This window comes from Somniosus microcephalus, chromosome 21, assembly GCF_052327205.1.
Source record: "Somniosus microcephalus isolate GS21.2 chromosome 21, FLI_Smic_1.0, whole genome shotgun sequence".
Taxonomy (NCBI): Eukaryota; Metazoa; Chordata; class Chondrichthyes; order Squaliformes; family Somniosidae; genus Somniosus; species Somniosus microcephalus.
The window spans coordinates 41557699-41573640 of record NC_141007.1 but is presented as its reverse complement, the minus strand read 5'-3'; the positions used below and the strand labels follow the sequence as shown (position 1 = coordinate 41573640).

At 45.1% G+C, this 15942-nt stretch overlaps 1 protein-coding gene across 1 annotated transcript in view; it reads left to right on the top strand.

Annotated features, from left to right (window-relative positions):
* pik3r5 (phosphoinositide-3-kinase, regulatory subunit 5) overlaps window positions 1-15942 on the top strand; it is a 114822-nt gene that overhangs the window by 84528 nt on the left and 14352 nt on the right. The window contains exons 13-15 of the mRNA XM_085963485.1: window positions 1129-1257; window positions 7595-7688; window positions 8569-8645. Coding sequence (XP_085819611.1) covers window positions 1129-1257; window positions 7595-7688; window positions 8569-8645 — 300 coding nt within the window. The remainder of the gene's footprint in view (window positions 1-1128; window positions 1258-7594; window positions 7689-8568; window positions 8646-15942) is intronic.

Below are 15942 nucleotides of genomic sequence, written 5' to 3'. Positions count from 1 at the left end.
TTTGGGAGAAAAAAATCTGGGAAATTCCTCTCCGACCCATCTAGGCGATCGAAATTCTTCCAGGAGATCACTCTGTCCCTATATTTTCTACAGTACTTACCTTCTGTAAAGGCGATCTCCACCCCAGCCAGAAACAGGAATAAAACCATCTCCTGAAATCTAACAGAATTAGAACACAGTAGCAGCAGAACAAGGCTACACGGCCCCTGGGCCCACTCCACTACCCACAGGGCCATGACCATTCCGAACCCAGACTCATGTCCAATTTCCTGCCCGCTCCCCGTAACCCTTAATTCCCTTTACTTCTAGGAAACTATCTATTTCTGTTTTAAATTTATTTAATGATGTAGCTTCCACAGCTTTCTGGGGCAGCAAATTCTGCATTTAGTAGAGGTTGGTGTACCAAGTCTGGCACCAGGTCTTTGTGGGAAGGGAATAAAACAGTGAGAGATGTGAAGAAATAGAAAGATAGATACAGAGATAAAGACAGAAGTGCAAAGGGTGATTCCACTATCCTGCACTCCCAGTAGGAAACTATGCTTACAGGGATGGTAGGTTGGGAGAAACTGTAAGAAAGACTTGCATTTATATAGCGCCTTTCACGAAGTGCTATATAAATGCAACTCAAAGTGCTTTACAGCCAATGAAATACTTTTGAAGTGGAGTCACTGTTGTAATGTGGGCAACAATGTTATAGCACAAGCTCTGACTTGTGCTTCCTGCAAGCTTAGTTTACCCACTGGGAGCATGGAGTCACCTGTATTGAGTGTGTGAGATATATACAGAGAGAGAGAGGAGAAAGGGGGAGAGTAAAAGAGTGAGATGAGTTGAACACAAGTTGAGAGATACAAAGATAACAAATTGAGAGAGCTCTTTATCGACAGTAATAGTAGAAGACTAACAGAAAGAGGGAGTGAGAAATAATTGGAGTGGGAGACAAGTAGAAACACAATTACAGGCAGAAAGAGACACCATTTCAAACAAATGTTGATGAATAATGCCATGGGAGATCAGTTAGTTATTTTTAATAAAATTATCAGTAATTCAGAAAATATTAAACCTTAAGAATCTCACTGCTACCATGTAAAAGTTTTCTCGTTAGTTATCTGTTGATCTGTTTATTTGCAGGAGCCTCCCAAGCCTGAAAATGACCCTGTTGAAAGGACACAAGAGAAACTTCCCATCCTGGGCGACCTGATTCTTTACTATTGTCGGAATGCTGCCCGTCCAGTGCTAATCCAGCTTTACCAAGCAGAGGTACGTCTCTATTCTAGGCTCGTAACTGTAGTGTATGTAACTGTTCTACCTTTAAGAGAACTATTGTATGTAACCGTCCACCTTTAAGAGAACTATTTTAGGTGTGGCACTACTTTATCCTGGCTGCTGTATACTGTAATACCGACGGTGACCACACCGGTATATAAGTGCTGTGGCAGAATTTATTGGGCAGATTCGCCCTGACCTTCGAATAGTAAAGTCCTGTTAAAGTTACTCTTGTAGTCTGTGTATTACTTCGCTATACAACCCACAGACTTTACAGTGGCGACGAGTTCGATCTTACCCTGCGTGCAGCAATACGTCCGAAGCAGTTAACGAAGCGTCGAGAAGAGGCAACCGCCCTCGTCGTTCTGCTGAGAGAAAACTCGAGTCTGCACAGCAAGAAAGAAGGAAGACTTCAGACACGCAGCCTTCCATCAGCAACAGGCACGGATTGTCCCTTCTGCCACGGTGGTGCTTGAGCCGAGCAGCACGAGAAGCAAGTCGGCCATGGTGACTGTGAGTAAAGGGAAAATAAATAAAATCAACGAAGGAGAAGGGCGGTGAACTCGACCACGGTCGGGGGGGAAAGGAGCCGGACAGAAGTCGGGCCCAGAGGCGCTGAGACGGGGGCAGCGTGGAGCACGGAAGCCGCGGTACAAGCGGGCTGGGGAGCGTTGTGAGACTGCTAGACCGCGACGGCGAAAAAGGCCGGACAACTACCGCGACCACGAGGCGCTGCGACCGGGATCGTAAGGCGCGGGAAGATATAAAAATAAATAAGCCACGGAGAACTCAGCCGCAGCCGGGGAGGAAAGCACCGGACTGCGAGAGGGCTGGGAGGCGCGATTGGAGCGAAAAAGGCCGGGCACCTACCGAGGCCGCGAGGCGCTGCGACCGGGATCATAAGGCGCGGAGGCAATAAATAAATAAATAACTAAATAACCCGCGAAGAATCAGCCGCAGCCGGGGAGGAAAGGACCGGACTGCGGGAGGTCTGGGAGAGGCGTTTAAAGCCGCTGAGGGAGAGCCGCGCGAGCGGGAGAGACAGAGCCCGAGAGAGAGCGAGCGAGAGCCGAGCGAGCGGGAGAGACAGAGCCCGAGAGAGAGCGAGCGAGAGAGACAGAGCCCGAGAGAGAGACCGAGCGAGGTTCCGGCCAGCGGCTTGCAGCAGCTGCCGTGAAGGACCAGGAGCTGGATCTGTCCGATGCCAACTGGTTGTCCCCAGCGCCGGTTGCCCCTGCCGAAAAGAAGAAGTGGGGGGGAACAAGGAACGCGATCGGCTTTTCTAGCGCGTGCTTCAGAATAAACTGAAGCCGGCGCACAGGCTACAAACCCCGTAAACCAGCGGTCGTCGCCCGAGGGCAAAGCTTACCCCTCCCACCAGAGGAAGAAGTCAGGAGTGGGAAACCGCCATTTTGTCAGTAGGGGGGAAGAAGACAAGCGCGGGAAACCGCCATTTTGCCAGTAGGCGGGGAAGAAGACAAGCGTGGGAAACCGCCATTTTTGGAAAAAAAAAGAAAAAGTTAAAAAGTTAAAGAGAAATCCTGTTGTTTCGCAGAAAGATAGTGAGAGATAGTGAAGATGCCTAAGCATGGTAACATCAACAACTTCGATGCCGAGATGGAAGATTGGGCCACGTACGTAGAACGTATCGAGATATATTGTGAGGCCAATAAAATAGAAGATGATGATAAAGCTATAACCTTGCTAAACTCGATGGGCGCGAAGACATACGGGTTATTGAAGCATCTTCTATCACCAGCTAAACCGGCGGATCAGACTTTCGATAATATTGTTGCTATTCTGAAGGATCACTTGAACCCCACACCGCTGATGTTGGCGGAACGATTCAAATTTTATGCGAGAACGCAACGGAAAGAGGAAAGCAACGCGGAATACTTGGTCGAACTGTGTAGACTAGCGGAATACTGCCAGTTTGGAGGAAATCTGACAGAGGCATTGCGAGACAAGTTCATGTGCGGGCTGTCGAAGGAAGGAACGCAAAAGCGACTACTTGAAGAGAACGACCTTACACTTGAGAGGGCTGTCCTTATTGCAGCATCGCACGAAGCCGCAGCAAAAGGAACTGCGGAAATGCAGCTAAAGGCAGCGGTACTCAGTGTGGATCAAATTACTTCGGGTACAACGAAATGTTATCGTTGTGGGAAGACAACACATGACCAGAACCAATGCTGGTTTAAAAACCAGGAATGTAGAAAATGTGGCAAACTGGGTCACATAGCTAAAGTATGCCGGTCAGGAAAGAAGACCAACAACCAAAAAAAGCCATCACAGGGAAAGTACAACAAAGTACACAAGGTGGCTGAGAAGAGTTCAGACGAACAGAATTCGGATTCAGACCCAAACGGCCAGGAACTGGGTAGTCTGAGAATTCACAATGTGAGTAAGAAAGCTGACCTACAAACTATCTGGGTCATGCTAAAAATAGCCGGAGTCCAAGTGAAAATGGAGTTGGACACTGGATCAGCCCTATCAGTCATAAATCGAAGGGATTACAACCGGCTATTCTCACATATACCCTTGAGAGATACCAAGTTCGTATTGCAGACATACATGGGGAAGATAAGAGTCAAGGTGAGAGACAGGGGCAAAGAACACCCAGGAATGGACTTATATGTACTACCTGAGGGAGGACCACCACTTCTAGGACGGGAGTGGATCAAGAAAATAGACATGGAATGGCACTACCTAAAAGCAATAACGAGTGAGGACTCGGTGCAGACAATCAGCTCAGACTCTGAAACGGATGACGATGAGACCAGCCCAAGTATGAAAGACAAGTCTAAAATGAACTTGCTGACTGAGGTTGGAAAAACGAAGGCGTGCATAAAGGCTTATGCTCCAGAGGAGAACAAAGTTTCAGAACAGAATTCCACTGAACAACAACAACATAGTTTGACAGAGAATTCTGAGTCTGTCCAGTTTACAGACATATACATTACTGAGGAACACCGAGCTCAAACTCAACTTTATTTCAAATTACAACAGCAATTAGAACAATTGAGTTGCCGTCTTGAGCAAGAGACAACAGCAATGAAAAAGTTCTTGGACACAGAGTGGGAGAATCTGGAAAGACAACAGAAGCAGCTGGGGGAGAAAATGGAGCAGGAGCACACAAACCGTCTGCGCGAGGAGGCCAAACGAATCAAAGCTGATTCGGTCTCTGAAGGTGCGTGCTCTAATCTGGTGGAGCAAGATGTTCAGCAACTGAAGGCGCTTGTTAGCAGGTTGCAGGCAGAAAAGGCTGATTTGGTCGCCATGAATTCCGAGCTCCTACTGAAGTCGGGTGCAGCATCACCGGATGATTCATTTGTGGAAATTCGAATGGTGGAGGCTGCGGATGATGGCGAAGTAGAAGCAGCAAAGGGACCCCAGTGCAAGGTTCTAAACAGCCCTGCAGCTAATGGGAAATGGATGATGGCAGAAGAGTTAACAGTCAGCCAACTCCTCCAGGGCAAGGTTATAAACAGCCCTGTAGTTAATGGAAAAGGGATGATGGCAGAAGAGTTAACAGTCAGCCAACTCATTCATATGCTGAGGGATAAAACTCTAAAATGGGAAAAACTTAAATACGAGCCTCAATCTTCAAAGGGAAGGGAGCTCTCAAAAGTCATTGGAAGAGCTGAGGTGGCAACCCAGACTGAGAAGTCTGCAGCAGAACAGCCCTTGGATGCCAAAAGTACGCTGACGCACGGCAATGTAGAACAACAGAATACTGAAACAGCTACTTCAGTAGAGGGATTGAATAGTCCGATCAATCAATCTCCGAATGAAGTTGAAGTATTGAAATCACAAATGAGGTCATTAGTAAAAGACTTGCAGGAAGGCCAGAAAAAGCGGGATGAATCTGAACGCATGATGAAGTCTCTTCAGGACAGATGTCGGGATTTGGAACAAAAGTCGGCTAACGTCCAGCTGGGTAAGGAGGAAATAGAAGACCCTCTCGCTGGCCTAGCTCAGGACGACACCGAATATTACCATGATCTGTTGAGTGACACTGAATATTACGAGGACCTGGTCTGCCCAGCTTGTGCCGAGAACTCCCAAAGTGCCGAAATCAGGATGAATCACTTAAAGTCTAAGGAACATAGGGAGATGGTGGCGTTACAGCTGGCAGCTGACAATGGAGCTCCGAGAGTCTCCAAGAAGCAAAAAAGGAAAAGACGAAGCAGAAGATGATAACCATCTGAACTATTATTACCTCTACCCGATCACACACGTGGTCCCCCGAACGGAGCCAAATCAGTTGGAAGGTAGGAAAATTTCCCAAGGCAATCCAACTGTTTTTTGTTTGTTTTAAAAAGTCAGCAATGCTGGTTCAGAAGTGATGGAAGTAAAGCTGTTAAGTCTAGGGAAGGACTATGGGATGAGTCCCTCTAGCAAGGTGACCCGACTACACCACGGAGGCGTGGTCCGGACCAAGTCAAGAAGATCAGAGACTGAATCTGTGAACTGTTTCCTGCAGAGACTGAATCTGTGAACTGTTTCCGCAGAGACTACCTCTGTGAACTGTTGTAACATGAAGTTGGATATGTTATGATGTTATGTTAATGGAGAATAAGTATGTTGTAAGCTAAAAAGGGAGGATTGTAGTGTATGTAACTGTTCTACCTTTAAGAGAACTATTGTATGTAACCGTCCACCTTTAAGAGAACTATTTTAGGTGTGGCACTACTTTATCCTGGCTGCTGTATACTGTAATACCGACGGTGACCACACCGGTATATAAGTGCTGTGGCAGAATTTATTGGGCAGATTCGCCCTGACCTTCGAATAGTAAAGTCCTGTTAAAGTTACTCTTGTAGTCTGTGTATTACTTCGCTATACAACCCACAGACTTTACAGTAACATTTGCACTGTTTTACTGTCCCTAAATTAGTATGACAGTGAGGTTAAATCAGAGATCAAAAGCTGACCATTATGAGACTGTTTTTGGAGTCATGTAAATGGAAACAAAATACATGGCTAGTTTAATCAATTTATTAGCATTGCTCTTTTCATATATTCCTCAGTGATTGACTATTGTATTCTCTTTATGTCTTCTTTGAGGACCTTCATGTTCTTATGTGGTGCAAATAGATTTTTCCCAACAAATAGCTTACTCTATTGGGAATTCCTGGGGTGATCACATTAAGTGACTTCTGTGTCATTTCTTGAATTGCTTGCATGTGCCAATGTGTTGAATCTCTCGAGTGGTGCTTTATGTGAACAATCACAGGATCATTACAAGATGTTGCGGTTGTGTTGTGGTTATGGTACTGGACTAGCAACCCAGAAATCCTGAGTTCAAATCCCACCATCAGGAGAATAGACCTGCCGCCCCTACCTAGTCTGGCCTACATGTGACTCTAGTCCACACTATGTGGTTGACTCTTAATACCCACCATGAAGTGATCTGGATGGCCTAGTGAGCCGTTCAGTTGTGCAAACAATTGCTATGAATCAAAGACCCACCACCACTTTCTCAACATAACTAAGCATGGGCAATAAATGAATCCCACTTGCCAAGAACAAAAAAAAATGTAATTAATGATCTGAGAGTATCTGTCAGTCCTTTAATTGTATTCCTGTTCCAGTGAGTCTGTGTAGAGCACAGCATTCACAATCCAGCTGTGTCAGCCTTGGCTGAAATGTAGCACTCTCACCCGAGTCAGAAGGTTGTGAGTTTAAGCACACCTCCAGATATTCTATGCTGACACTTCAGTGTAGCACCGAGGGTGTGCTGCATTGTTGATGGTGCTGTCCTTTGGATGAGGCATTAAACCGAGGTCCCACTTGCCCCCTCAGGTGGACATAAAAGGTTCCATGGCAATATTCGAAGAAGAGCAGGAAGTTATCCTGGCCAACATTTATTCCCCAACTTGATGTCCTTTCTACAGAAAATTGTGTCCCTTACCAAGTTAAATGCTGCAGCTGCTGAATGGATATGAAAGCTCACTTCTTTACTTCCTTTATTCTAGGGCGAGGTTCCCCAGATAAATGAACTCATAGTCAGATGTAACTTCCCCATCTCACAAGATAAATGACTGGTCAATTTATTTTAGTTCATGATGGTGACAAAAACTTTCTTTCTGCAGTCTTTACTGTCATGCCAAAATTAAGTAGCTGTTCGATCAGTCCACAACGTTACTCAATAGAGCCTCCAATTAAGATATGTAATAGGTACTGATTGAATCAATGACTCTTTGTACTGCCACCACTGTTGTTCCTTGATCGTCTTGCATGGCATGTCAGAGAGTGTATAAGAAATTTATTGTGTTTCTATGCACAAAACAGGGAAATAATTAGGATGAATTACACATTCTCTTGACAGTTAACCCTGGCGGGAGGTGAGAAGAGATCTGAGGTCTTTGTTTACTCGCTTGAACTGGGACAATCTGCTGCTACAAGAGCAATTAAAGCTTCAGGTGTGCTTTCTTTTATGTGAATCCAGAAGAATTATCTCCTATATTTTTGCAATAAGGTTGATGTGGTGCTACTCTGGAAGATGTATGTATCCAATTAACACTTTCTTGACACATTAACCAAGGAGGTGTTGTTGCACTGGGCAATGTTCAGCCAACCCAAGAGTTTGAACAGACAGGGAATGTCTATCCTCAAACTCTTGTCACGGTGACCATGGCAATATACATACTCTGCTGCGGAATACACTTCTGCAATTTTTAAAAAAAAGCAGTGGTAACTCTTTGGATAAATACCAATGCAAATAGTTATCCAGTCGTATGCCCCTTTAATATTGGTGAATGTTTTTTTAAAATAAATTCTTGAATAGATTTGTGTTTGGAAATGTAGAATAAGTTTAATCTCTTTTGAGCTGCACAGTTACAAATATTTAGCGCAATGTGATAGTCAAACTGCAGTCTAACTAGAATTTTGATTGAGATCAAGCTTGAGTCAGTTTGCTGAAACATGCTTGCCTCTGTTCAGAAGGGAAGAGGTTGTGTTGAAACCGGAGGTCTGTAGTGCAGCTGGGTGTATGTGTAGATGCTATAGAATCTCAACACAGCAGCCTATTGGCATGAATAAATCATGAGGTAACATCTTACGTCTGTACCAACCTAAGTCCTGGTGATGATCCATTACTGTAGCTCCCGGAATGTTGCAAAACTGACCTTGCAGTGGTCCAAGATCACAATATTAGGAGATCTGCACATCAGACAAATTTACTTTCTGAATTGTATTGTAACTAAAGGCTGAAGAGTAGCTAAACATGTTTGCCTCACGTGGGATTTGTGGACTCGGAAACTTGTATTTAATTTGGTTCTTATTTATTCCAAAACAATGTAGGTCCCGGGAGTAAAAGGCTTGGCATTGATGGTGACAGAGAAGCAGTACCATTAGCGCTGCAGATTGCTTACTGCAAGGTATGATACAATATATACAGCACTGCTTCATTACTTGGATAATGCTGCTGTAAGTGATTTGGGGGGAAAAATTCGGTATCGACTATTTTGGGGTGTTAACATCGTCTGCGCTGATTGGCGCCGACGGCCACGAAATTGAGTTTTAGCGCCCCAAGCGGGAAGTGGAGCACTAAATCAAGCTCCACTTCCTTCTTCGGGCGCTAACATCGGAGAGCGGGGCGGAGACTTCAGCAGCGCTGCACACTGGGCCGGGCAGCACTGCCGCGTTCAAAGGCTCCTTCCCTCCCTTAAAGGTCAGGGCCATCGCTGCAGGCTCTGCAATTTAAAACCTACCTACCTGGATCACCAAGGCAACCGCGATCCCGTGCAATCAGCCCAGCACTCAAGCAGAGCGCTGTGCTAATCAATCGCGGGCAGGAAGCCGTGAAAAAAAACTAGAACAGGAAAGGTAATGACGGCCCTTGAGCTGCAGATGGACTCACTTTGGAGCATCCACGATTCTGAGAGGGGTGTGGATAGCACATTTAGTGAGTTGGTCACACCGCAGGTTAAGGCCAGCGTAGACAGTACATGGGTGACCAAAAGGCAGAGCAAGGGCAGGAAGGTAGTGCAGAAATCCCCTGGGGTTGTCTCCCTTAGCAACAGGTTCACCGTCTTAGGTACTGTTGTCGGGGGGGGTGACGCATCGGGGGAAGGCACCAGCAGCCAGGCTCATGGCACCATGACTGGCTCTGTTGCAAAGAAGGGAGGGAAAAAGAGTGGCAGGGCTATAGTAATAGGGGATTCGATTGTAAGGGGAATAGATAGGGGTTTCTGTGGTCGCGACCGAGACTCCAGGATGGTATGTTGCCTCCCTGGTGCAAGGGTCAAGGATGTCTCGGCGCGGGTGCAGAACATTCTGGAGGGGGAGGGGGAACAGCCAGTTGTCGTGATACATGTTGGTACCAACGACGTAGCTAAAAAAAGGGAAGAGGTCCTACAAGTAGAATTTAGGGAGTTAGGAGCCAAGCTAAAAAGTAGGACCTCGAAGGTAGTAATCTCTGGATTACTACCAGTGCCACGTGCTAGTAAGAGTACAGAGAACAGGATAGTTAGGCTAAATACGTGGCTTGAGCAGTGGTGTAAGAGGGAGGGTTTTAAATTTTTGAGGCATTGGAACCAGTTTTGTGGTAGGTGTGACCTATACAAAAGGGACGGTCTACACCTGTGCAGAGATGGAACTGATGTTCTCGGGGTAATTTTTGATAAAGCAGTTCGGGAGCATTTAAACTAGTATGGCAGGGGGCTAGAAACCTATGTAGTGAAATAGAGGAAAGTGAAAGGCAGACAGAAATAAATGGTAAAAGGGTGAGGAACAAAAAACAAAGGGCCAAACTAATTCATAAAAAATGTGAGCATAAAAAAAGCCTGAGGGTTTTATACCTTAATGCGAGAAGCATCAGGAACAAGGTAGATGAATTAGCTGTGGAAATAGAGGTTAATAATTATGATCTAATTGGGATTACGGAAACATGGTTGCAGGGTGAGCAGGGCTGGGAGCTTAACATACAGGGGTATTCAGTATTTAGGAAGGATCGACAAAAAAGAAAGGGAGGAGGGGTAGCATTGCTAGTAAAAGAGGGGATAAATGCAATTGAAAGGAAGGATATTAACTCAGTTAATACAGAATCTATATGGGTGGAGCTAAGAAATAGCGAGGGGCGAAAAACATTAATAGGAGTGGTATATAGGCCTCCAAATAGTAAAATAGAGGTTAGGGAGGGCATCACGAGGGAAATTAGAGAAGCGTGCAATAAGAGCACAGCTGTCATCATAGGTGACTTTAACTTACATATAGATTGGACTAGCCTAATCAGTAAAAATAATGAGGAGGAGGAATTCCTTGAGTGTTTAAGGGATGGTTATCTGGATCAATATGTCGAGGAACCAACTCGGGAACAGGCTATATTGGACTGGGTACTGTGCAATGAGAAGGGACTAATCAGTAATCTTGTTGTACGGGGACCCTTGGGTCAGAGCGATCATAACATGATCGATTTCTCACTCGAAATGGAGAGCGAAGAAATTGACTCAGAGACTAAGGTCCTGAATTTAAACAAGGGGAATTATGATGCCATGAGACGGGAACTGAGTAGGTCTGATTGGACAACGTTCCTGAGAGGACTGGAGGTAGATAAACAATGGCAAACATTTAAAGATAGAATGACAAAATTGCAAAAATTGTTTATACCAATCTGGCATAAAAGGAAATCTAAAAAGGTGACTCAACCGTGGATAACAGGGGAAATTAGAGACAGCATAAAATCCAAAGATAGGGCGTATAAAATAGCCAAAAAAAGCGCCAGAGCGGAAGATTGGGAACAGTTTAAGATAGAGCAAAGGAGGGCAAAGGGCATGATCAAGAGGGGCAAAATAGCTTACGAAAACAAGCTGGCGGAAAATATAAAAACTAACTCCAAAAGCTTTTATAAATATATCAAAAGGAAAAGACTGGTGAAAACCAAAGTTGGTCCATTGCAGTCAGATACGGGGGAATATATAATGGGAAATAAGGAAATGGCAGATCAACTAAATGCATACTTTGGGTCAGTCTTTACGAAGGAAGACACAAAAAACCTCCCTGGGATATCGGGAAAAATAGGGACATTGGCAAAGGAGGAACTGACGCAAATCAATATCTCTAAGGATATGGTGTTAAGGAAGCTAAAGGGATTGAAGGTGGACAAATCCCCAGGGCCTGATAACATGCATCCTAGGGTACTGAAGGAGGTGGCCCTAGAGATAGCGGATGCACTAAGGATGATTTTTCAGAATTCATTAGACTCGGGAACAGTGCCGATGGATTGGAGGGTAGCTAACGTTACCCCACTATTCAAAAAGGGGGGTAGGGAAAAAGCAGGTAATTACAGACCTGTAAGCCTTACATCAGTTGTGGGCAAAATGCTGGAGTCCATCATTAAGGATGAAATAGCGGAGCACTTAGCAAATGGGGACAGGATAGGACAGAGTCAACATGGATTTACAAAGGGTAAATCGTGCTTGACTAATCTATTGGAATTTTTTGAGGGAGTAACTGGTAGAATAGATGGGGGAGAGCCAGTAGATGTGGTGTACCTGGACTTCCAAAAGGCCTTCGATAAGGTCCCACATAAAAGATTAGCATGGAAAATTGAGGCTCATGGGATAAAGGGGAAAGTTTTGGCGTGGATAGGGAACTGGCTGTCAGATAGAAAACAGAGAGTTGGAATAAACGGCTCATTTTCTGAATGGCAGGCAGTAACAAGTGGGGTACCACAGGGATCTGTCCTGGGCCCCCAGCTGTTCACAATTTACATTAATGACCTGGATCAGGGAGTCGGATGCAGCATTTCCAAATTTGCAGACGACACTAAACTAGGAGGTGGGGTGGGCTCAGAGGAAGAGACCAGGAAGCTCCAGAGCGATTTGGACAGACTGGGCGATTGGGCGGATAAATGGCAGATGCACTATAATGTGGACAAGTGCGAAGTTATCCACCTTGGGTGCAGGAACGGGAGGGCAAATTATTATTTAAATGGCAATAGATTGGGAGAGGGGGAAGTACAGAGAGACCTGGGTGTTCTTGTACACCAGTCACTGAAGGCGAGCATGCAGGTGCAACAGGCGGTCAAGAAGGCAAACGGTATGCTGGCCTTCATAGCAAAAGGGTTAGAATACAGGAACAGGGATACCTTGCTGCAGCTGTACAGGGCACTGGTGAGACCACACCTCGAGTACTGTGTACAGTTTTGGTCGCCTCATCTGAGGAAGGATGTTCTTGCCATGGAGGGGGTGCAGCGGCGATTCACCAGGCTGATACCAGGAATGGCGGGAATGACCTATGAGGAGAGACTATGTAGTTTAGGGATGTACACACTGGAGTTTAGAAGATTGAGAGGGGACCTCATAGAAGTGTATAAAATTCTGACAGGTCTAGACAGACTGGATGCAGAAGGAATGTTTCCCTTGGCGGGTGAGAACAGAACTAGAGGACATAATTTAAGGATAAGGGCTAAACCATTTAGGACAGAGATGAGGGGGAATTTCTTCACTCAGAGAGTGGTGAACCTGTGGAACTCATTGCCACAGAGGGCAGTGTACGCCAGCTCATTAAATATATTTAAGAGGGAATTAGATATATTTCTACGGGCAAAAGGGGTTAAGGGTTACGGAGAGAAGGCGGGGACGGGATACTGAATTAAAGGATCAGCCATGATCTCATTAAATGGCGGAGCAGGCACGAAGGGCCGAATGGCCTACTCCTGCTCCTATCTTCTATGTATCTATGTATCTATGTATGTAAGTTTTTTTTCCCACTTAGCTCAGCCACCTCACCTTTAATCATTGCCCCTGAAGCGGCTGGCCGCCCGATACACGCCTCCTGCAGCTGTCAGTGTTTTCGACCGGCGCTGCTGCAGGGGGCGGAAGTCAATTTCGGGTCCGGGGCAATGCGCACTCACGTCACGATCTCTGGGTGAAGTGTCGCCACAAAACTCCTGCTGAATATGGCGGGAGTCGATGTCAGTCCTGCGCCCAGTCGCAAAGCTATTTGTACCCCACAGGGGCACTAATGGGAGGCGCAAAGGCACCCAATTTCACCCCCTTGGTGTTACCATTTTAATAAATGTGTATAGAACAATAACCAATCAGTCAGGAAACTCTCGTTTAAACGGCACCTAAATATCCGGAATTCTCTATTAACCGGCAAAATTCATGCTCTGAAAACAACACCTCAATAACCGGAAATGTTGCCGAGTCGGTGTCCAAGTCTCCCGCGGTGGCCAAGTTAGTCAGTGGGGGTAGTTCTCCAAACTACCACTACTCAGCTTCTTGGCGCTGTCGAAAGTCCGAACACCTCAATAACAGGAGTCTGACTCTCCCGCGCTGCCGGGTAGTCTCTTCCCATCTGCCAATTTTCTGTGTGTCTCCCGTGCTGCCAGTAGTCTCTTCCCATCCGCCATTTTTCTGTGAGTCTCCCGCGCTGTAGTCAACTACAGTACTGTATAAGTTTTGTTTTACTGTTAAGTAATTAAAGGCTTATGGATTACCCTCAACTGGCAGTACTGTACTTAATCAAGCATCTTCCACCATCCATTTAACACAACATTCTGTAGGTGAGTACCCAATTACTGTATACTGCACATTTCTTGATTTTTAAAATTTTTGTTTGTTAAAAATAGCCTCGGTAGATAACCCTCTCTGTCATCTGGAATTTTTAATCACCCGGCACCATCCCGGTCCCGTCGGTGCCAGATACCAAAGAGTTTCCTGTAGTGTGAGTCACTATACACAAGGGCGGTGAGGCTTATAACTTGATACTAATTACTGATTGCATCTGGTGGTGTTAATTTATTTTATCTTATAGTTTTCATAAAAACCTAAGACAAAAATATAAAAATCACGTTAATCTTCTTCTTAGGCAGTCCCTCGGAACCGAGGATGAATTGCTTCCACATTAAAAATGAGTTTGCAGGTGACTGATGAGTCCAATGCGGGACCTACAGTCTCTGTCACAGGTGGGGCAGATGGTGGTTGAAGGGGCGGGTGGGTGGGGTGCTTGGGTTGATGTGCGCTGCTTGCGCTTGGCTTCCGCTTGCTCCCGGCAAAGAGACTTGAGGTGTTTGGCGTCTTCCCGGATGCTTCTCCTCCACTTTGTGCGGTCTTGGGCCAGGGATTCCCAGGTGTCAGTGGGGATGTTGCACTTTTTTAAGGAGGCTTTGAGGGTGCCCATGAAACGTTTCCTCTGCCCACCTGGGGCTCTCCTGCCGTGCCGGAGCTCCGAGTAGAGCGCTTGTTTTGGGAGTCTCGCATCGGGCATGCGGACGATGTGGCCCATCCATCGGAGCTGATCGAGTGTGGTCAAAGCTTTGGTTACTGTTCTATACACACTTATTAAAATCAATCAGTATAGTATGAGTCACTATACACAAGGGCGGTGAGGCTTATAACGTGATACTAATTACTGATTGCATCTGGTGGAGTTAATTTATTTTATCTTATAGTTTTCATAAAAACCTAAGACAAAAATATAAAAATCACATTAATAATGTTGCAGTCGGTATGGTAGCTGTTGCAATGTCAACATGGCAGCCAACATGACATCCACAATATAGTTTTCAGAACAAGTTGTTTCAGAAACTGAGCAGCTGGAGTAGGAAGAGAGAAAAGAGTTATGGGATGTCACTGAAAGTTTGTTTGAAAGTAGGTTTAGTGGAAGCGGTGTGAAGACTTTAGGAAGAGAATTCCAGACTATTGGGATGAGAAGCCACTTAAGAAAGTGACTCCTCACATGGCCAGTTGAATTCCTGACTTTGGCCATACTGTTAGTGGGAAGCTTAACTAGAAGGGAGGGAAGTTTGAGGAGAACAGTGTTCTTGTATCTATTAATAAGTTTTTTAAAAATCTATTAATAAGCTTGAAAGTTTAATCTGCAACAAGCCATTTCAATGCAACTAAGTTTTTAAGCTGTAAATCTCTAAATGATCTAAAGAGAAATTGCCACCATGGTTAAATTGTTCCTGTTTTCATGCAGTTCATTACACACTGAGTCTTTGCTTGCAGTGCTCAGCACAAAGCTAACTGTTTGAACAGCTGAGTACATCATCAGTCTGAAGAGTACTGACGGAGGCAATTCAAAGCTGTAAAAATGAAGCCAGTTTAAAACTAAACAAAGAAACGTCTAATTGGAATATCACTTCTGGAGTGCAAATTGACAAATACTTACATATTATCCGCTTCAGATAACCAAAAGTAGAAAAAAAACACGACACAATACGGAACTTACAGCCTATAACTGTTGTACGATGTTTTTAAAGGTCAGTTAAGGTACCAACGACATATTGGTTTCAAACAGCTAATTTCTGAAACTCCCTTCTCTACAGCAACAAAACTAGTGGTAGCACTCTCGCCTCTGAGTTAGAAGGATGTGGGTTCAAGTCTCACTCCAGAGACTTGAGCACATAATCCAGGTTGATACTCCAAGAACAGTACAGAGGGAGTGCTGCACTGTCGAAGGTGCACTCTTTCGGATGAGACGTTAATCCGAAGCCGCGTCTGCCATCTTGGGTGAATGTAAAATATTCCATGGCACTATTTTGAAGAAGAGCAGGGAGTTCTCCCCGGTGTCCTAACCAACATCACTAACAACAGATTATATCTGGTCATTATCATATTGCAGTTTGTGGGGATCTTGCTGTGTGCAATTTGGCTGCCGTGTTTCCTACATTATAACAGTGACTGCACTTTATTAAAAAAAAACTTCTTTGGTTGTAAAATGCTT